The sequence below is a fragment of the Oncorhynchus nerka genome, unplaced genomic scaffold (assembly GCF_034236695.1).
Source record: "Oncorhynchus nerka isolate Pitt River unplaced genomic scaffold, Oner_Uvic_2.0 unplaced_scaffold_73___fragment_2___debris, whole genome shotgun sequence".
In the NCBI taxonomy this organism is placed as follows: domain Eukaryota; kingdom Metazoa; phylum Chordata; class Actinopteri; order Salmoniformes; family Salmonidae; genus Oncorhynchus; species Oncorhynchus nerka.
Window position 1 is genome coordinate 27,006 of NW_027039942.1, and position 23,394 is coordinate 50,399.

At 40.1% G+C, this 23,394-nt stretch overlaps 1 protein-coding gene across 1 annotated transcript; it reads right to left on the reverse strand.

The window, feature by feature from the left end:
• Nucleotides 1-12,691: 12,691 nt before the first annotated feature.
• On the reverse strand, nucleotides 12,692-16,736 carry LOC115145124 (homeobox protein engrailed-1-B-like). The gene is made up of 2 exons (XM_029686413.2): nucleotides 15,965-16,736; nucleotides 12,692-13,297 (listed from the first exon to the last, which is right to left on the reverse strand). The coding sequence occupies exons 1-2, from the start codon at nucleotides 16,464-16,466 to the stop codon at nucleotides 12,978-12,980; spliced, it is 822 nt and encodes a 273-aa protein (XP_029542273.1). The 5' UTR covers nucleotides 16,467-16,736; the 3' UTR covers nucleotides 12,692-12,977.
• Nucleotides 16,737-23,394: the final 6,658 nt, after the last annotated feature.

Sequence of the window (23,394 nt, forward strand, 5' to 3'; positions counted from 1 at the left end):
TAGTTTTCTGTGTCTATACGTACATCATGTGAGGAGCTAGTTTGCTGCGTCTATACGTACATCATGTGAGGAGCTAGTTTGCTGCGTCTATACGTACATCATGTGAGGAGCTAGTTTGCTGTGTCTATACGTACATCATGTGAGGAGCTAGTTTGCTGCATCTATACGTACATCATGTGAGGAGCTAGTTTGCTGCGTCTATACGTACATCATGTGAGGAGCTAGTTTGCTGCGTCTATACGTACATCATGTGAGGAGCTAGTTTGCTGCGTCTATACGTACGTCATGTGAGGAGCTAGTTTGCTGCGTCTATACGTACGTCATGTGAGGAGCTAGTTTGCAGTGTCTATACGTACGTCATGTGAGGAGCTAGTTTGCTGCGCCAATACGTACATCATGTGAGGAGCTAGTTTGCTGCGTCTATACGTACATCATGTGAGGAGCTAGTTTGCAGTGTCTATACGTACGCCATGTGAGGAGCTAGTTGCAGTGTCTATACGTACATCATGTGAGGAGCTAGTTTGCTGCGTCTATACGTACATCATGTGAGGAGCTAGTTTGCAGTGTCTATACGTACATCATGTGAGTAGCTAGTTTGCTGCGTCTATACGTACGTCATGTGAGGAGCTAGTTTGCTGCGTCTATACGTACGTCATGTGAGGAGCTAGTTTGCTGCGTCTATACGTACATCATGTGACGAGCTAGTTTGCTGCATCTATACGTACATCATGTGAGGAGCTAATTTGCTGCGCCAATACGTACATCATGTGAGGAGCTAGTTTGCTGCGTCTATACGTACATCATGTGAGGAGCTAGTTTGCTGCGTCTATACGTACATCATGTGAGGAGCTAGTTTGCTGCGCCTATACGTACGTCATGTGAGGAGCTAGTTTGCTGCGTCTATACGTACATCATGTGAGGAGCTAGTTTGCTGCGTCTATAGGTACCGTCATGTGAGGAGCTAGTTTGCTGCGTCTACGTACGTCATGTGAGGAGCCTAGTTTTCTGTGTCTATACCTACATCATGTGAGGAGCTAGTTTGCTGTGTCTATACGAACATAATTTGAGGAGCTAGTTTGCTGCCTATACGTACGATGTGAGGAGCTAGTTTGCTGCGTCTATACGTACGTCATGTGAGGAGCTAGTTTGCTGAGTCTATACGTACGTCATGTGAGGAGCTAGTTTGCTGCGTCTATACGTACATCATGTGAGGAGCTAGTTTGCTGCTTCTATACGTACATCATGTCTGCATCTATACGTACATCATGTGAGGAGCTAGTTTGCTGCGTCTATACGTACATCATGTGAGGAGCTAGTTTGCTGCGTCTATACGTACATCATGTGAGGAGCTAGTTTGCAGTGTCTATACGTACATCATGTGAGGAGCTAGTTTGCAGTGTCTATACGTACATCATGTGAGGAGCTAGTTTGCTGCGTCCATACGTACGTCATGTGAGGAGCTAGTTTTTCTACGTACATCATGTGAGGAGCTAGTTTGCAGTGTCTATACGTACGCCATGTGAGGAGCTAGTTGCAGTGTCTATACGTACATCATGTGAGGAGCTAGTTTGCTGCGTCTATACGTACATCATGTGAGGAGCTAGTTTGCAGTGTCTATACGTACATCATGTGAGGAGCTAGTTTGCTGCGTCTATACGTACATCATGTGAGGAGCTAGTTTGCTGCGTCTATACGTACGTCATGTGAGGAGCTAGTTTGCTGTGTCTATAATACATCATGTGACGAGCTAGTTTGCTGCATCTATACGTGACGTCATGTGAGGAGCTAGTTTGCTGCGTCTATACGTACATCATGTGAGGAGCTAGTTTGCTGCGTCTATACGTACATCATGTGAGGAGCTAGTTTGCTGTGTCTATACGTACATCATGTGAGGAGCTAGTTTGCTGCGTCTATACGTACATCATGTGAGGAGCTAGTTTGCTGTGTCTATACGTACATCATGTGAGGAGCTAGTTTGCTGCGTCTATACTACATCATGTGAGGAGCTAGTTTGCTGTGTCTATACGTACATCATGTGAGGAGCTAGTTTGCTGTGTCTATACTACATCATGTGAGGAGCTAGTTTGCTGTGTCTATACGTACATAATTTGGAGGAGCTAGTTTGCTGTGTCTATACTACATCATGTGAGGAGCTAGTTTGCTGTGTCTATATGTACATAATTTGAGGAGCTAGTTTGCTGTGTCTCATGAGGAGCTAGTTTACTGTGTCATGTGAGGAGCTAGTTTGCTGCGTCTATACGTACGTCATGTGAGGAGCTAGTTTGCTGTGTCTATACGTGTCATGTGAGGAGCTAGTTTGCTGTGTCTATACTACATCATGTGAGGAGCTAGTTTGCTGTGTCTATACGTACATCATGTGAGGAGCTAGTTTGCTGCGTCTATACGTACATCATGTGAGGAGCTAGTTTGCTGTGTCTATACGTACATCATGTGAGAGCTGTGCTAGTACATGATGTGAGGAGCTAGCTGCGTCTATACGTACATCATGTGAGGAGCTAGTTTGCAGTGTCTATACGTACATCATGTGAGAGCTAGTTTGCTGCGTCTATACGTACATCATGTGAGGAGCTAGTTTGCTGCGTCTATACGTACGTCATGTGAGGAGCTAGTTTGCTGCGTCTATACGTACATCATGTGAGGAGCTAGTTTGCAGTGTCTATACGTACATCATGTGAGGAGCTAGTTTGCTGCGTCTATACGTACATCATGTGAGGAGCTAGTTTGCTGTGTCTATACGTACGTCATGTGAGGAGCTAGTTTGCTGCGTCTATACTACATCATGTGAGGAGCTAGTTTGCTGTGTCTATACGTACATCATGTGAGGAGCTAGTTTGCTGCGTCTATACGTACATCATGTGAGGAGCTAGTTTGCTGCGTCTATACGTACATCATGTGAGCAGCTAGTTTGCTGTGTCTATACGTACATCATGTGAGGAGCTAGTTGCTGTGTCTATTGTACATCATGTGAGGAGCTAGTTTGCTGCGTCTATACATACATCATGTGAGGAGCTAGTTTGCAGTGTCTATACGTACGTCATGTGAGGAGCTAGTTTGCTGCGTCTATACGTACATCATGTGAGGAGCTAGTTTGCTGCGCCCTGCATCTATACATACAGAATAACTCCCCAAACTTTTTGGTCACAGAGGGCCAATTTAGCAATGACATCACTAGTCTGTAACAAGAGCCCATGACAAGCGTATGTAAATTGTATATGACTAATCGCCTCCCGCGTCACCTCTCGGCACCTCCGAGGCCGGGCGATGAAAGACGGAGCGAGGAGAAATCTACCCAACAGCCCCTGCTTTTGAAGTGAGGAGGCTGGGGTGAAAACATGGCCAGCCAAGCTGCCCGCCCACACCACTATCCCCTAGCCTCTCCTCCACCATCCCTCCATCTCTCCACTTTCACTTCATGGGATCCCATGAAGTGATTCCATATGTCCAAGACATGTTAGATGAAGGTGCTGTTGACCACCCGTACAATATGCCTCTTTGATAATCCCAGATCTTACTCTTTATCTGTCTGTGTACATAATACTGGACCTTCATTTAAAGAGAATGTCAAGATGAGTCTGGACAATGTGAAATGTGCGCCACAGATGTCATTGTGGACGGAGTTAACATTTACCACCAGCCTTCAATGTGTGGAGTTTTTTTTCCTGTAAGGAATATAAATGTGTCACCACTGGAGTAATGCAGCCATTGTCGAAGGATGAGAGGCAACATGAACTCATCAACTCAAGAGAAGTTGTTTGTGTCTTTTTGTGTCTGTCTTCACCTGGGACGGTCGAAGGAAATCTGCTTTAACATTTATTCAATCTGGGTACTGGTGAACTTGTTAATAATGCTATTTCTGATTGGTCATGGTTAGGCATGTGGTTATGTTGATGGCATTTTAGCCAATTATAAGTGCTGCATTTCTCTGTGATCTATTTTTGTGACTCATAATGCCTTTCAACAAGTTTCTAAATCTCTCATAAGATTTTTGAGATATAAATTGAATAATGTCTATATACATTACATATGTATTATTATATATTTATAAATATAGCATGTTAAATCCAGAGCTATTTTTTCTATATATAAATTGAAACTTTCAAAAGTTTTCTACAGAAATATATATGTTTTGTTTTGTTTTGTACAGCTATATTACACAATGATAATGTACATAATATACAATTCCACAGTTTAAATCATGACTTTAATAGTCTACTTAAAAACAGTACATTCACTATTACTGGACAGAATTGAATGGATCAAAGTGACTGATTTAACTATTATTTTATTAACCCAGGTATTTATTCCTTTTACAGGAGGTGGCAAGTAGCCTAGTGGTTAAGAGCGTTGGGCCAGTAACAGAAAGATTGCTGGTTCAACCCTCCCAGAGTTGACTAGGTGGAAAAATCTGTCCATGAACCCTTGAGCAAAGCACTTAATCCTAATTGCTCTGGATAAGGACTGTCTGCTAAATGATCAAATGTAAATTTTACATTATGAGCATACTATAACATCTTATTTCAAGATGATGATTTATATTGTAAAGATATTAGCTTGTGTGTTTTGACATTGATCCAACAATTGAGTGGATAAACTACACCATAAACAACCAAGTCTCTCTTAAGAAAAAGATCAAAACTTACATACTCTTCTGGTTTTCTTCCAGCCTCGACTTAAGTGGAAGAATACATTTTGTGACTGTCACATAGCTGTGGTGGGACATACTATAATTTGAAGTCGCTTCCTTATCAATTAAAGACATTTAGCTGTCCAAAAGAATCCTGTCTACCAAAGAGCACGCTCGATGTAGCAAATTATAACCTTTACACTTCTTCATTTTCCTTATGAGTGGCATGTGCGCCTCAGAGAGAGCAAGGGAAGGTTATGGATACTGGGGTTATCGAGGACGCCGCGTCATATTCTGGAGACCGACAGTGACAAAACAAAGCATTTTCATCACTCAGTGGGAAAATAAAAGCAGTTGATATTACTTTGGGTAGTTGCATTATTTCAATTAGTTTAACTATAAAACAGCAGACAAGGTCAGTTTTCTATTGTCTTTTTAATCAAAAATATTATTTGAATTTAGCTTACTTGTTGAATTTGTGGAAAATATACTTGTTTATACTCAATACAAATGTACTCTCACCCACCAGCAAATGGGGAATGACTCTTTGGCCATTGGTGGTTATTTTCTGCACAGAACAGGACTCATCCCCTTTCACAATAAGACATGACCAGACTATCGCCATAGGCTGCTCTCCAAAGCTGAGAGTTTCCCTTCCCTCACACATAAGCTGACATGAGCAAGTCTGTGTTTCTGCTGCCGATGACACAGGCAGCAGAGAATTTGACTTGCAGAACAAACAAGTGGCGCTGCCTATATCCGCCATGTAATTTGTACTTATCTGTCGGATATTTACGGCTGTTTTTGCCCGGTGCCCCCAGACCATCTCAGCTGCGCCGTGGGAGGTTCTCTGTCAATGCCACCTTTGTTGTGTTGCTCCCAAAGATAGAGCGGTGCAATTGACAGGCCAGAAAATGCAATGAGTCATCATCCCGTCTTCCCCCTGTCCTCTCTGCCATGGAGATCATGGCACATGCATGCTCCTTAGAGCCCCCTCCAGCCTCTCTCTCTCTCTCTCCTCTCTCTCCGATCTCTCTCTCTCTCTCTCTCTCTCTCTCTCTGTGTCTGTCTCCTCCTCTCTCTCTGTCTCTCTGTTTCTGTCCCTCTCTCTCTCTCTCTCTCGATCTTTCTCTCTCTTTTCCCTCTGTATGTGTCTCTTTTTCTCTCTCTCTCTCTCTCGTTTTCCCTCTCTTTTCTCTCGCCTTTCTCCCTCTCTTTCTTCTCTCTCTCTCTCTCTGACTACAATCCTGGGGGCTGAAGGGGAATCAGCTAAGGGCTTCAACCCCTCACTGACACTCACCGCCACAACCCTCTAAAATTTTTAAGAGTGAGAATCGGTTACATCCACTTTGAGCCTAGAAACTTTTCTGAATCTTTTTGTTTCCACTTGAAGAAAGATTTTTTTTCATGTTTCCATTTTGATTTCCTGTGCACATATCCTTATTGGTTATCAGTTTAGTTTTCAGTCCTGATAGTGGTTCATTTCTGGATGGAAAACAAATAATGACTTCCCAATGGGTGGGAGAGAAGAGAGGGTGTTGAAACTGTTGGCCTGTGTCTCCCTAAGCCCTCCCCTCCCCTGAAGAGGAATCTCCCATAATTCAGGAGGCAGCAGCTGGAAGGGGATTACTCTAAGGTTCTGTACTTAGCAGTGGGATGGTCACAGGGTAGTGATCTAAGGAGCTCTTTTCAACTGTCTGTCGTGCGTGCGTGCGTGCGTGCGTGCGTGCGTGCGTGCGTGTGTGTGTGTCTCTGCGTACGCGCATGCATTTTGAGCTGTGCGGGCATGTGCATGTAGGTAGGTGTGTGTTTTGCTGTGTATGTGACTGGATTTTTCTGTGTCTGATGCCAGGTTTCTGTGTCTGTCTGTCTGTCTGTCCATGTGTGTTGATCTGCATCTGTCCGAGGCCCTATTATGGATTTGAAATAAGTTCGCTAACAGTAAACACAGGGTCAGGGAAGATGAGGAATCAAAACAAGACGGGCCCTGGACCCCTGAGCCTCCATCCACATTGTACTCTAACAGGATTAAAGCTCACTTGGCCGGTGCATTTGCATACTTTAGCCCTGTTGAGGGTCACTTGATGTCTCCGCATCACTTTGATTGCCCTAGCGTGACTTTGCTGGTCAGGGAGGAGACACAAAAGGGACACCATGCGAACCTGCAATTCTCCTTGGTGATGCAGCCTGCAACCTCAAAAGACCCCAACTCTATTCCCAATCCATTCTCTCAACATTGTGAATAACAAAACGATATTTGTTTCTTTTTTGTTATTCTGCCTGTATCCAGCTAGTACATTCAGCATCCAGTACACTCTACCTGAAAAATATTTTTTTTACAGCCCCCTTCAAATGGAGTAATTTCCAGAGTCTTCTTTTATTGCTTTAATTTGCATATAAATTAAATGCATATTGTAGCTGTAAGGCAGACTATGCTAAGTATGCACTGGATCCCAGGGTTCCATTGTTTTATACATAAACCTCATGCATCTGCTAAATGATTAGGTGGGGAAAGTATCCTTGTCATTTTTAATTGGCTGAATAACTTCCCCCTTGCGTCACTCCGTGCTATTCTAGGGCAATGCAGATTGCACCTTTTGCAATGCAGAGATCTTTTCGTAAATTCTTATCCGGGTTTGCACACGTAGCATGTCAAATAATCAATATATTTTTTTATCTTCAGTTACTTTTTTCCAACTTACTGCAACACTGTGTTGTCAGACCAATGATGATGAAGAGGCAAGCATGTCACATCATGTAATGTAATGTCAAGTCAAATGACTTACCTGTCCACTGTGCAGCTCCAGTAGGCCTTTACTGATCCTGCTGGGAACTTCACCGCACTTTGATTGTAAGTTCAACGTTGTATTTGAATATTAGGCTATGTATATTACATTCGTTTTTTTCCATTGATAGTGGGCCTATATTCTTCTTGAAATTGCAAATGCAAACAAACCAGAAAAGGATAGCATTAGCTCTTGACAAAGACTTATCAAGCAAACAAGCAAAAAGTGTGACATTAGCATTAACAATAACGCGGAAAAAAAATAGACAAAAATGGTAGAAACAACCATAGAGAAATGGCGTCACCGAGTATACTTGAAAGAGCTGTTGCGTATGACCGTACCATTATATTTTTCTGCAACAATCACTGAGCTGGATAAAAATGTATCATGCGTATAGGTACGGTATGAACTGTGTCCCTCTACCGATAGACATGTCTTATTCAGATGTCATAATGCATTGAATTGAAATGTCTTCCATAATTTCTGTATTCTGGGGAAAAGAAAACAATGGGACACGCAATAACTAGACTACATTAATAAGCGTATGGTGGCTGGAAAGGTCCATTAGAAGTCTTGAATTAATTCATGCTGTACATTTTTCATTAATTGCCAGGCTACTCCACCCATAATATAAATCCAATGTAAACAGAAGTTATTCAAATAAATGATGCATGAGTGGTGTGCGTGTGTGTTGATTAAAACTCGGGGAGTTAATTGAACGTCGAAACCCAGAGCAGTTCGAACAACATTGGAAATAATTAAAAACAAAACCGAGGAGAAGCCCAGGGGCGGTAAAATGGTTGGGCTGCTGTCCTCTCCAGAGAAGTGGGCAACCGTTAATTAAATCCGAACTCATTTATGGTTACGTAACAAACAGATAGGCTTATATTAGGACCAACGAAATAAACTTGGTACATGACCATGTATTTCAATTGAATAGGCTTTATTGTGTGAGTTGGACGCAGCCAAATGTTGAAAAGTTGGAAAAATCAAATGAATTAATGAATGCAATTAATGATCAAATCAGGCTATAGGTAATCATGAAAAAAGGAATTCATTTATTTATTTGCCCAGTAATCAACGGCCTAGGCTATAGGCCTATCAGCTCGGGGGTTTGAAGATCAATTGGTATGATATTTCAAGGTTTGTTTTTGTCAATTGTTCATAGTTTACCATTTCTAATGTTGCTTGCACTTGTGCCAGGGTTGCTGCAATACGCAGTCATCCTTAATAATTGATTGAGTGAGTAAGCAAGTATAAAAAAGGGGTCAATTGTTTTTATTTTTAATTGCAAAAATTTCATCTTGAACGGAGAGGAAATTACGAACAAATAATCCATGTCATATTATATGAATTTAAACTTTGTCATTGTTTTTCTCCTACCTGCACTATGCTGCGAACCACGTCCGTTGTCAAGTAGTAAGATAATGTTGTTTTGGGGTAATGCAAAAAATATGTCTTTTTTCCATATTTAATAGCATATGCCTACACTTATTTTGAGAAACTGAGAGTTATCTAGACAATATAGGTCCCAGTGTAGGCTTGTTGTTGAAGGTACATGTAACTTAGAAAATTGATTTAATTAATGAACCATTTTCATGGGATATAAAGATAAAGGCAATGTAGGCTACAGGCTAGGCTACATATTTGCAGGGAATAGCAATATCCTGGCGTATTTTGTCGCACAGGGGAGATTTTAAAGAAGATAATGCCTCAAGCCCACGCAGGAAAGCACCTAAATCCTATACCCACCTGCAAAGCATAGTGTCGATCAATTGATAACTAGTTGAAGGTATTTTGGAGAACTAAAACAATACCATAATATTCGATAAAAGTGGACAATCTTCCAGCTCAGTAGCCTATTAGGTAGCCTATTAGGTGAACAAGTTCAAACGAAGGCTATATAAAAGTGTGTTATATGGGTTTAGCTACTAGGTCCATGAAGTAGGCTGGACTAGACTCTATTTCAACGAAAGTTGCAAGATGATATTGGCATTGTTCATACTACAACTATCGTTTAGAAACTAATGGCGTTTAGTTTCTTCGCCCCTCACATTCATAACCTATATTGGTTCCTTTCGGGCAATTCAGATTGTTAGTAGGGGACCTCTTCACTGAGGAATCTTGCTATTTTTTATGAATGTGTTTTTCATATTTAATTTTGTGTGTTTCCGAAAAGAGATGCAATGGAACCCTGCTAAATGAGTGTGTAATTGCTTCGTCTTGGGTTCCCTCGAAAACCAGAGCAAAATATCTACCTGAATGGGTCCTTTAGTGCTAACCCCCGTCTTTTTTTGTTAGGCGTATGTCTGATAAACGCAATAACCTATTTGAGAATCATTACACAAAGTTAAAATGTCAACATTTTAACATAGCAAGTTAACAAAGAAATAGTATCGCTGTCTTCGAATTGAAATTGACGACTGGTAGGCCTGATGTAGCCTATAGGTTGTGCTATAAATAGAAATGACTTGTTTTGACTGCCCGGTCTGACCTATGGCTTGCCCATGGGCTTTGAGACACAGACACAAAGACCGGTGCTGCCTGGTCCGGACATTTAAGCTATAGGCTATCCCAATGAGCAATATACCGGCATTGAAAACAACGCGTGTCACGTCGCAGGGTGCACGGGGAGGCTTATCAGACATAAACAGAGGTTACAGGCCGAATGGGAACTTAGTCCAAAATAATCACGTAGGCTAGGGTAGGGCAAGAGTAGCCTATATAGCAACTAGATTGAATGGAAATACGTCTCTTTACGAACAAAGACTAATGAATTTGGCCTTTGAAACTAATAGTGCACGGAAAAGGCGGCAACTATTCAGTTGGAATCTGATTTTCATTTTTTTTAATTCCATAAATATGCTCTTTAAAGATCTGATTTTCCTCTGACCAATAAAATGTCCCATTCTTAGATCTTCTGCCTATGTTGGCGTTCCTCCATACCGCCTGGGTGTTTAATCGAATCTTGTAAATGCCGAGAATAGTTTAATAAGTGAAACGATATCCATTCTGGAAAAATAGCTACCATGTGTGAAGATGTCCGGTGACGGTGGCAGGGCAGGGACAACCTAACTGTTGTTCGAGAAAGTACCCCAGTAACAGGAAATAAATAAATATACATCAAATCTATTGTTCATAAGGATAAGTTATGAGACTTGGGTGTGTGTATAAGTATCCTATACAATGCAATCATACAATACAGTGTGTGTGTGTGTGTGTGTGTGTGTGTGTGTGTGTGTGTGTGTGTGTGTGTGTGTGTGTGTGTGTGTGTGTGTGTGTGTGTGTGTGTGTGTGTGTGTATATATAAGGGAGGGGGCGCTGACTTAACAAGAGCAGAATTGATGTTGTTTTGGCTGGAACGTCATCTTGATGGTTGCCATAATAAAATGTCTCTACCACAAGGCCAAGTTATGAGACAGTATCCTATACAATGCAATCATACAATACAGTGTGTGTGTGTGTGTGTGTGTGTGTGTGTGTGTGTGTGTGTGTGTGTGTGTGTGTGTGTGTGTGTGTGTGTGTGTGTGTGTGTGTGTGTGTGTGTGTGTGTGTGTGTGTGTGTGTGTGTGTGTGTGTTTGTGTTTGTGTTTGTATCTGTTCATCCGTTGCATATAGCTTTAGATTTTTTTTCTTAGGCATTTTAACTCATATGGTGAATTCTTGCAGCGTGTTCACCATTCACTTCAGTGGAGCTTAATATTCTGTTACATGCATGTTTATCTCTAAAAGCTTTTAATACCTTTGTGGTCATGTAGTCAAGCCTTTACGTTAAAACATCTCGAAGCGTGTCGACTTTATTATCCTTATATATTTCATGAGGAGACTGGAAGTTCTATTTAAAGCACAACATAGCCTGCACAGAGATGATGACGTTCTGAATTGAGACACGCAGTTTCTTGGAGAAGACACCAGCCACCAGTGGTAAAGTACTTAAGTAAAACTACTTTAAAGTACTACTCAAGTCGTTTTTTTGTATCTGTGTACTTTACTATTTATATTTTTGACTACTTTGACTTTTACTTCACGACATTCCGAAAGAAAATAACGTACTTTTTACGCCATACATTTTCTTTGACAACCAAAAGTAAATTTTCAATGCTTAGCAGGACCGGAAAACGGTCAAATTCACTCACTTATCAAGAGAGCATCCCTGGTAATCCCTACTGCCTCTGATCTGGAAGACTCACTAAACACAAATGTTTCGTTTGTAAATGTGTTGGAGTGTGGCCCTGGCTATCCGTGAATTAAAGAATAAAAAGGAAACGTGTGCCGTCTGGTTTGTCTGGTATAAGGAATTTTAAATGATTTATACTTTTACTTAAGTATATTTTAGCAATTACATTTACTTTTGTAGAAAGGCATTTTGTATAAAGGCATCTTTTTTTAAAAGTATTACATTTAGCTACTTTTCCCACCACTGCCATTTAGAAACTTCATCACCATGTTCTATACTACTAGCCTAAATGTAGACATACAGTATATCCCAATGATAAAGGCCGAGATAATGCGTGTACTCATAGTAATACAATATTATTGAAGAAAGAACAATAATAATATGCCTACTAATCGTAATACTACTATTACTGTGTTTTCCCCCAATAAACGAATAGTTAAAAAAATATATAACTTCCATGCGTGCACTGTGACCTTGACGGATATAGGCCTGCCTATAGGTTACATGGTTTCCGTGAGTGTGTAGGCATTATGGTAGGCTAGGCTACACGCCTGGACCTTCTGGCCTATTTATTAACAAGCAATATTTGTATAGCAAATGGCATAGCTCGTGGGAAATATATGCATGTCAACATTATCTGAATTAACTCACTTAAAAGGATGAAGAATGTCTTAGAACAAAATTAAAAAAGGTAGGTTTGTTTTGCATTACAGGAAATAATTATGTCACTGAAGTTTTATATTTTTCCAGAAAGCTCAACAAAAATACCCCATATTAGGTCATTGTCTCTTAGTACTTTATTTAAACGACATAGTGTTAGTCCTGGGCCTTAGTTTTCAACGATTTACAAACTACGCTTTTATGTATAGAATTTCAATGACGAATGAAACTGTAGAACATTCTACATTTTTTTATTTATTTCAGACTACATATTCTCTGAACATATTAAAATCTTTGGCTTGGCGCGTCGGTTCAGAAACGCAATCTGCAGAATTGTGAGAGATTGGGGAGAGGGGCGACAGAAATCACACAAAAAAATCTAGGAGTCAGACACTTATACTAAAACAATGGCCAACAACATCATAAAAAATGAAAACTTTAAATTTCCAGCAAGTAGGGATTGATACAGACATAACCTTACCTGAAATTAAATATATACAACGTCATATTGTTTTGGCTATATATAAACTTTAATAATGTTCGTATTTTATATAATGATGTCCATATACTGTATCATAAACAGAAATCGGTTTTAAATAGAATCTGTCCCAGTCAAATCGTATTTACCTCTTTCTTTTTCAGTTCACAAAAGAGTTCAAGCACTCTGCTTCAGTTCAGCGTCTATTTTGCCCTGCACGAGGGGGGGAATTTACTCGCTATCATCCTTCTCCTCTTGGACCGTGGTTGTGGAATGGTTGTACAGTCCTTGGGCCATGAGTTGGAGAGCCAGGCCGTTCTTGTAGCCATTCCCCTTTTTGATTTTTGCCCTCTTATTCTGAAACCAAATTTTTATTTGGGATTCATTGAGATTCAGTTCTGTGGCCAGTGACTGTCTCCGTTGTTCTGTTATGTAGCGATTTGCCTGAAACTCGGACTTAAGTCTCTGCAGCTGTTCAGCCGTAAACGCGGTTCTGGGTCGCTTGTCTTCTTTCTCATTTTTCTTCTTTTTCAATTTCCGTGTCCTTGGGCCTGATGTAGAAACAACAGTGAAACGAACACGTAAATATCAGTTAGTCCTAGGCCCAACAAACATGAATTTACACATGACTAAAACAATGGAGTATTTCAATGTAATAAATATTGTTCATTGCTAAATGTGTGTTTGCAGTTATTGCGACCATTTTGCCCCAGGCGCAAGGTGCAAGGCTAAATGATGAGCAGTTGTATTTACATAATTCATTCATTTGAATATTCATAATATAAGAAATGCAGTAACACATATCTTCCAATTACATAATACAGAACCAAAAACATATAAGCAACGTCAAAACAATAAAAACGTAGGCCTAGTGGTGTGAATGACCGTTATCCTCGATCGCGTGTCTATTTTGCGCATATGTTTAGGCCTAGGCTATATGTGGTCTACGAATTTCATAGTTTCCTCAGACAGATTGGGTAATATCAATAATAACAATATAATATCAACCTACACGCCTATACTTTCTAACAGACTATTGTTGATTGGCATGCCCTTTTTTCTGCAGGCCTACCCTGCAGACCGGTGCAAGCACGAGAACACACAGTCCTTAGCACAAGTAGGCCTTATAGCTCAGCTCAGACACTATTCCTCCGCTCATTCCATCAATGTGTGTAATAAAAACTCGGTGCCATAAAATGTAAAAGTAAACTAACTTAAGGCAAACATATTTGGTTATTTACTATTTCACTAGGCTATGGTTAGACCTACATTGCAATAGGTCTATCTAAAACGCCATTGCACTGGAACGTTAGGCTACTGTCTAGCAAGTTGGTATTGAGATACTTGTCTAGTCTATCCACAGCCATGTAGCGTGCACATAATTACATCTGAGAGGTTCATAATGTAGCATATTCACAGTGCTAATATTGCGATAAAGAAGATACATGGATATAGCCTCATCGTTTATCTTTTTACGACACACTTTCTGCAAACGTGTTACCTAACCGCTGTATAGGCCGAGCGCATAGCTAATATAGGCCTACTATTCATCCATTCGATTGACTTCTCCAAAAACGCAGACGACACAACAAAATGTAGGCTGTCATTTCAGGGGGGGAAAACTATCTCTATAGGGTAAAAAACACAACTAGGTCGTATATTGCAAAATCAAGCTGCGGATCCCAATTCAGGCAGTGCATTGTAGCATACGGTTTAATTCAGTTCGATACTGTATTGTGTGAAACTCAACTATATGCTTCTACTGCTATCATAAACACAATATATTGTGCATAAACCTAGGCTATGTAGCCTTGTACTTTTTAATTGGCGGGATATTTTTATTGGACATTTTCATGCGCGTTATGGACTGTAGCCCTATGTCATATTTATTTCGTAATTTGGAACCACATGGGCCAAAATAGCTTAACATGTAACGACAGGGGTCACGTTTACCTGCAGATACAGGCTAATTTCTGAATACAATAACAGTATTAGGCCTACAATAGCAATAACATACACAGGCTAGGCCAGGGCCTACTTGCCTAAAATATAACATAGGCTATTTGATTAGCTAAAACAATTATATAGGCTGTCGGTTAAATCCAATTTCGTAAGCCTACAGACCAGACCAGATATCATTCCCGAAAGATATCGAAACCAATCGGCCTAGTGTTTTTCCCCCCAGAGTCATATAGCCTAGGCCTAAATCTTATAGCTTAATCAGTCAATAAATCACTTTAGTCAATCGATAAATATTTTCTGAATTCTGAATCTCATGTCAAGTTCGGAAAGATTGTGGATAATAAACCGCCAAACATATTGACAAGGCAGTCTATACAAACCCCTTGATTTACACCATAGGCCCGTCAATATGTTCGTCGGGTGAAAAGAAAGTCAGCTATTGTAGTCTAATCGAAGGACGTAATGGTTGACTCATGTAGATAATATAGACTAAACTATTTGATTAATCTATCTGTTTTTTTCTCTTTTTTTTCGTGTATATTTTGCAATTTTGGCGATTTGGAGACGGCCTACAGCGAAGGCTTGCCTAACAGCTAACAGTCAGAATAGGCATGTGGTGTGAAGTAAAACAAGATAGTAAAACAAAACGACCACAGGTAAAGTGGACGTTTCGGTGACCACTCCTTTCAAGTTTGTCTTGTCCATGCAACACTTTTCAATGAGTTTTACATAAACAATGTGATAACACGGAGGACCGGTTTTCAGCATTGCTTTGTTTTGAGGAGAATAATTCAAATGAGGGAGGAGAATCAAGTTGCAGCCCAGTTGGTCTTCCTAACATGTTCTGCCAGGTCTTATTAATCTTTTGGTTTGAAATGCTCTCACCTAAACAAAGTGGCAATTGTGTGTGTGGGTTATTGTTAGATAGATTATGGCAAGTACTATAGGAATATGTCTAGTCTAGCCTACTATGATAATCCGGGCCTATCATCATTTGTTGTTTTGGCTGTTGTTATGATTAGCTTTTTATTTTATTTTTGTCTATCGTGCGTAACGCTCACGAATTGAATTAATTGTACAATGGAGCAAAGCGAGAGTGAGAGAGGGGGGGGACACAGAGACAGAGAGAGAGAGAGACAGAGTTTACGATGTTCACATTGACCTATAAACTAGGCCTACTCCCAACACAACCAAAATAACGGACTTTCACATTTCACATCTGCAGGGGTAAAATGATTCGGAAACTAGCGCCATACCAGATGATGGTCGATCCGAATATCTCGTGCAGTAAACCCACGCAGGCCATAACATCGGCGTAGATTCTTTAGCGGGTGGAGATCCTCCATTACTGGCATTCACAACCACTATTGACGCGGTGTCTCCATATCTCGTTGTGGTAGTCCCATTCCCTTCACCTTGTTTTGTCGAGCTCTGTTTCGAGGACGGCGAGGACGACGATGAAGAAGTACTGTCACTACTGCAGTTGGAATCCTGGCAAAGGCTGCTCGCGTGAGATGGCCTGATGACCAAAGGGTTGACGTTTTCTCTGCCGGAGGTCTGCGCCCGCTCCCGACTCCCAAGCTCCTTCTTGCAGCCGAAGTCTGGCCGCAGAATATTGTCAATAAAAAAGTTTGTGGTTCTATGTACTTGCTGTGCTGCCTGGTGGGGCAAAATGGGAGGAGATGGTAGATTCGGGGAGAGGGACACGCTCTCTCCCTCAGTCGAATCACGGCTGTTTTGATCAATTCGCTCTTCCATAACTGGTACACTTTTGGCTGGAGCGCAAACTCTCCACGCCAAACTCCACTTGTTGCTCAATACCGTATCCGAATAATAGCAAACAAAAAAAGATATCTGACTATATTATGAAGGAAGCCTATATAAAATACTTTTGATAAATGTGACAATGTTCTACACTGTCGACATGTTGTCTACGAAAGCGATCCAAGTGTCACAACAGCCCTGCGCTACCACGACTGACTACACATCGCGCGCAGCAGCGTCGTCCCTAGCATTCTCTAATGTATGTCAGCGCGATCTTTCTAAACTCTCCTAAAACCCGTTATCCCTCTCACACACTTTTCCCCCCACACCAACCGGAAGCACGTGAGTGCCAACACACGTGCAATAGACCAATCACTTGTGCAGATCCGCGCTGTCAGAAGTGACGACGTCCAATTGAATTTTACGAATCTCAGCAAATAAATAATAGATGGCTTTTAGGCACCAAACAAGGGGTCTCAGCGGTGCGCTCTTCTTTCATACCAAATTACTATGCTCATCACCGATAGAGGAAAACCTGGTAGGGACATTGGGCTGGTACAGAAATGTTATAGGCTACCAATACATTTAGGCCACCAATGGTTCCCGTTAATTTGTTTATCGACTTGATTGCCTTCCACTCTCCTACCACCGAAAGGTGATATGTGTATGCTTTTCTTAAGTCCTCTTCCTCCACATTTGGCAGGAACCGTAGCCTATACAATTGACATGCAGTATGACATTTTTCCCACTTCAGTTTATGTTTTTCCTGTTTTGTATCTAATATAATCGGTGTGTCAAATTGACAACCCGTATCTTAAATGACTATCTTATCTAGGCTACAAAATCCCTATGATAGTTGTATAATTACGCATGCGTAATTTCTGCTTTCCAAATGGATAACTCACTTGATAAACGCTTGTAATCATCCTCACCTGTGCATAGCCTGACTTTGGCCGGTCACGTGCTTGTAGGTATAAGCTATATTTACATTTCTATAAAGAAACAAGTGACGTTAGTTGATGGAGGTGGTAGGACGTGATGGAGGTGGTTTGTTTGAGCCTTTGTATCAGACCTATAATAAGAAGTATTAGGCCTAATGGAGATAAAGTGATGCAACATATCTCAAATCAGGCTAATCATTCATGAACCCATTCCAAGGTGGGCTGTATCGTAAAATTGAAAATTGTTTATGTTCACTCTCATTTTATTAAGTTTAAACGGGCATACAATTTGCATTGCTATGGGCCTATATCTGTGTCACTATTTTCTATAGGCTACACCACAGGTGCAGTTGGGTGAGGGTAGAGTCTAATTAAACATCACTACAAATCCAACATTACAATCCCAGATTGAAACATAGATATAGCAGCAAACAAAACAAAACGAAACAAACACACATTGGAGACACCATAGGCCTGATATGTTTGTTAATTGAGAACCTCGGTTTTTTTTGCAACAAGGTAGACGCTCGAGCTTCTTTGTTGTGTGACAACTTTTTTCCATGCTTAGGGATACCATTTTTTTTAAATGACACATAAATAAGAGTAATTAGTCACGAAATAATACATTCTGCTCGAAACTATAGGACTGATTCACATTCAACATGCTAGTATTGAAATCTTTATCCCATAAGCTATAGTGTTAGTGTGGGTAGTTAATTAAATTATAATTGGGACACTATCAATATGCTATTTAGGCAAGTAGCCATTGTGGAGACGCAGTCCCTTTTCAGGCGGTAAATGAGGACTCCGGCTCTTATCTTGCCCGCAAAGAGACGCCTTGAGAGGGGCCGCAAAATATAATTTATAGCTTTTAATTACTCTTCATTCCGCCTGATCAGCTTGGCGTTCATCACAGCAGAGTGAATAAAAGCCGGTCAAAAGCACTGTCACTATTCCCTGGCAAGGCGCTTAATCAAAGTAAGCAGGGCAATATTATGCGCTCAAGAGCACCCCGCGTAATTTCCTAGGTGCTGATAAAGCCAGTTGAATAATGCGGCGAGTCTTCTGAGACACCATTTACAGAAATGACTTTATTGACGGCTTAACGTTGGTAATTCATTTAGCCTTTCATGTACTGGACCTGGATTTGTTGCAGTAATAGGATGATAAATGCACTGACGGCCTGAAGCTCGTATTATTGAATATAGTGGGCTAGGGTGCAACACACACACACACACACACACACACACACACACACACACACACACACACACACACACACAGAGTTACGCACACACACACAGAGTTACGCACACACACACAGTTACGCACACACACACTTCTGCCTTCACTAACGTTAGCTGAAAAGCCCCCAGACAATTTCTAAACGAATGCTCCCACACTTTCTATTTATTTTCTAGGCCATGATCGAATTGCTTTCATACATTTTCGATTGCTTTACTATTTTGCAGAAAGACAACAGACTGGAAGAATACATGTGCTTTTTTGGTTGTGAGACTTAGGTGTGTGGTGGACTGAAACACCTGGCTGGATACGTACTTGACCGCTCGGACACAGACAGCCCATATGGATAGAAACGTTCAAGGATATGACCTCAATATACATGTGTCTCTTGCATCCCAGTCTAAGATAACTTGTGGTTTCGTACAATTGAATGTAAATGGGTTGGAGTCAGTTACACAATAACAATTAGGCAACAAAAGGTCAAACTGCACCTGGTCCCAAAGCAGTCAGAACTGGAGCACGCAGGCCAGCGCACAGCACTTGTAAAATCCAATGATCGTTGAGGGGATTGATCAGTGATTTGGGCTATCGGATGAAGTTACAAAGACAGTTGAAAAGCATTGGTTTCATTCGGTTATTTGTGGAATCACGAAACACTCCCACTTAATGTATATCCCTTAAATTAGTCGAATAAACAAACAAAACATGTTCCCGAATGCATCGCTACCTTATGATGAAGGATGTTGTCTGTTAAATTACATTTGGCCGTATTTTGACAATGATATGTCTACCGAGTAATAATCATAAACCCAGGCTACTGGCAACAGCAATATCAGTTTGTAATATTTCCTAAAACGAAGGTTTAGCTGTAGTCAGAAGGACAGAGAACAATGGAATCAAAAGCATTCTTTCATTTGAACAAAATGTCAAACTTTGTAAAAAAAAAAAAATTGAAATAGGTAGCCTAACTATCATAAAGCGAATGAATAACGGTACTGTCTCTTTGCGTCTTAAATTCTTTTCCCGTGAGAAAGGTTGACCATGGTTAGCCGCTCAAGCATTTGCAATGCTTATCTTTTAGTACAGAGAAATATACAAGACATCATAAAGCAATCGGCCTACTGTGAAATAACTGTAAAATCAACTTTATTTGTTGAATAACTTTGCATTCAAGGAATATATAATACAAACTAATGTGATATTGTATTCTTTTATAGTTTATTATATAACACTATAATATGTTAGTATTACATTTCATCTGATCTAATCTTATGTCATATAATATTATATGATATTGTGTTTTCTTATAATACATTAGCTATAGCTTACATATTTTAGATTAAAAACTATTGGGTAGATTGATAATTTAAAAAATTAAACTGAAATGCTTATCTCAAAATCTAGTGTACTTTAATTAAGAAACTAGCCAAAATAAATTATCAATATGCTATTGAGCTAAATAGCCATTGTGAATTGTAATTATTCACGACCGTTGCCTCATATACGGAAGGCCTAAATTAGCTGTTCAGAACCCGGTCCATTGCAATTGCGTGTTGCCTACATCTAGGCTAGCTTTGAACAATATTTACATTCGTCAATATACAACCATTGTATTACCAAAATAGTACATGCATTGTAATTTATTCAATTGTATACTCCTTGTAATAATGAAATAAAGTCACCTCTTAAGGATACGCTTCATCTGCTAGGCTTACTCATATGCAGCTTAAAGACCCATATAGGCCTAGGCGTATTTCATGTAGACAATTATCAAGTTTCAGATCGGTTACACGTTGTTTCTTCTATTCTAGAGATTCGAACTGGGTGTTGAAAAGTGCTCTTCCATTTCTCTGATAGGCTACAGGGCTTGATACAGTGCGAGACATTTAGATACGACTCCGGAATTGTGCTGTCCTCAAGTGGCCACTTCAAGAAATGGGCTTCCCTCGTTCCCAGTGACACCATTCAAGTCACGTTCAGCTATTCATAGTAATGATGGTGCCAATATAAAACCCATAAACAGTGTCACCGTTTAATAAGGTGTAAATCATATACTGTATGTTGAAATACGTTACTAGGAAATGTGTAGACCTAAGCCTACTTTTTCCCTTTACATTTTAATATATTTTTTTAAAGTTTAAGTTATTTTTGTTTAGTTAGAATATATGGATGTGAATGTTATACATTTCAAGATTTATATATTTCCTTGTGCAAATAGTTTCTCTTATCAACTGTCAAGTTGGACTTTTGGACTATACTTGGAAAATATTATTATTATTATATATGCGTCATCATCGTCTTTATAGTCGTCACTGTTTTTGGCCTAAACAGCTTCATGCAAGTCTTCGCAATTTACCAATTACATTAATATTACAAACTTGGGTGACATCTTGTGGTCATTCTTGTCATTGTTTTGTATTATGAACAGAAGGAAGGAATGAAGGAGGGATGGAACGGAGGGAGGAAGTAAGGATGCGAGAAAGCAAACCGCTTCAGAAATTCAAACAGGGATTCTTCTTATCATGTCCAGTAGATGGCAGACAATCGCTAATAAGCTAAATCAGTTCTGCTGCAAGCTCTCAGTTGAATGTGCGGTGGTAACATAGCCATATACCACAACCAAACGTAAGATACAAACAAGCATGTAAACTATCAAAGGAGTAAGCATTATTAAGCATAGCTGTATGTTGCTGTATATAAAATAACATTTCTGTACATAAAGTATAATGTTTCAGCGTGTGAGACAAACATTTCAAAATGGCACTAAATTCTTCCTATTGATGAGCAAGCGTGCCCCATGACAGGCTTTCAATCCCCTCCTACTGTAATTACGAACCTACTAGTCTGCAGAGCAGCATTGATAATTAGGTTATGAATAAAGACATCGCAGCATCCCAAATGGCAAATATTCCCTATGTAGTGCATTACTTTTGACAAGAGCCCATACGGGATAGGGTGCTATTTGGGACACATCCATAATCAATCATTTACAGAGATATTCCAAAGAGAAGGTGACATGTGAATGATACCCTCTCACTGCCCCACAACCACTGTCTTCCTCTGGTGCTCTTTTCAAGGATGGCTTTTATTTCTATTTCATGCCATGCCAATGTTGAGTAAATGTACATTGTGTCAATACACAGGACGACTGTAGAGCCTTGATTTGAACATCCAGGGCTACTGGAAAAATGCAATGAACATGCAGGCCACAGGAGGCTGTTGAGGGGAGGACAGCTCCTAATAATGGCTGAAAACGAGTGAATGGAATGGAATGGTATCAAACACATGGGAAGTGCAATACCATTCTATCTATTCCGTTCCACCCATTACTATTAGCCCATCCTCCCCAATTAAGGTACCACCAGCCACCTATGACGCACACCATCACCATCATTTGGGTCATATCTCTATCAGATTGCATTTAAATGATCTGTCTGGATTTTTTTCTTGAAGATGTCTGCACAAACAATGAAAAGAAAATCCTATTCAAAACCTCTCTCAGCCAAGGTTGTCTCAGCCAAGTTTTTTGCACATCCCACTATCATCATCCACCACTGACAGTCTCAACACACTCTTGAAATGCAAGAAGTATGCCCACAATCCCACATCTCAGCCCTCAGACATTTATATGCCAGAGAGGTAGAGGAGATGTTTGCATACTAAACAGTAATTATCATTCTGCTCTCTCTCTTGCGCTCTCTCTATCTCTCTCTTTTTTTCACATACACACACACAAACCCACACAAATACACGAAGGAGAGCTTGTGGAGTTTGTCGTAGAGCTTAGGCTGAAGGGTCGGTCTGACAGAGCAATGGAAGGGAGTGGAAAGATGGATGCACACTTAACGTATTGTATTCACTACATTTTATACTTTCATATAATACATAATGAAAAATGTCTTCATCAGGGTTTTTTTTAGAGCTTGTTTTATTGCATACCCTTGTGGGGGAAAAGAAAGGACACTTTCAATCTTCAATCATTTTCAACTGACGTCTCCCAAACTTGAAGTCGTTCAGAGGAAGGAAACTGGAGGTCGTAGTTTCTGTGCCTTTCACCACTGAACACAAGGTCACAGTTGTTGTGCTTTTCAGACACCTTTCATGGCAGGTTTTGACCTTGTTTACAGTAGGCTGCTGTTGTGACTACCACAGCAGACATCACTGTGACACTCTGCTACGCGACTTGGGTCATGTCTTTCATTTAACACAGTACCTTTCTTGTTCTTCAGCCTCTCTGAGTATGTGCAGCACCCAGTGTAGGGTATGACAAAATCATTCATTTTTTCCAACTGCTTACACACGTTTTCAAAACTGTCTCCTTTTTCAAAACTCTACAAACAATTCCCAAAACTGCACACACAAAATGCAAAATGCCTCACATCTCCTTCAAAATGTATCACTGCATTCAAAATGCCATAAACAATGTCAGAATGAAGCATTTGCATCAAATGGCAAACACTGCTTTCATAATAGTACATTTTTGGATATACCATGTAAACACTGTTGTTCTAAATCTAAAGCTCTTTTGTCTTTCATAGGCTAAAATCTACATTTCAATACAATGTTCTACAGTGAAAGAAATCTGCTGAGAGGAGTAACAAGTACACTGTAAACACCAATGGAATGTAGAAACAGAAAATATTTATTAGGCCAAACATTACTGTTGTATACAGTAGCATACAACAAAACCATAAACATGTGTAAACCAAAAGTATATTTTTTAGAATACAGTAGGG

What these genes read in the sequence shown, in the direction of transcription:
- LOC115145124 (XM_029686413.2), bottom strand. Translation starts at nt 16,466, where the DNA reads ATGGAAGAGCGAATTGATCAAAACAGCCGTGATTCGACTGAGGGAGAG. An exon ending in TTCGGATCGACCATCATCTG is followed by an intron (nt 13,298 to 15,964) that starts GTATGGCGCTAG and finishes TTTCTACATCAG; the next exon opens with GCCCAAGGACACGGAAATTG.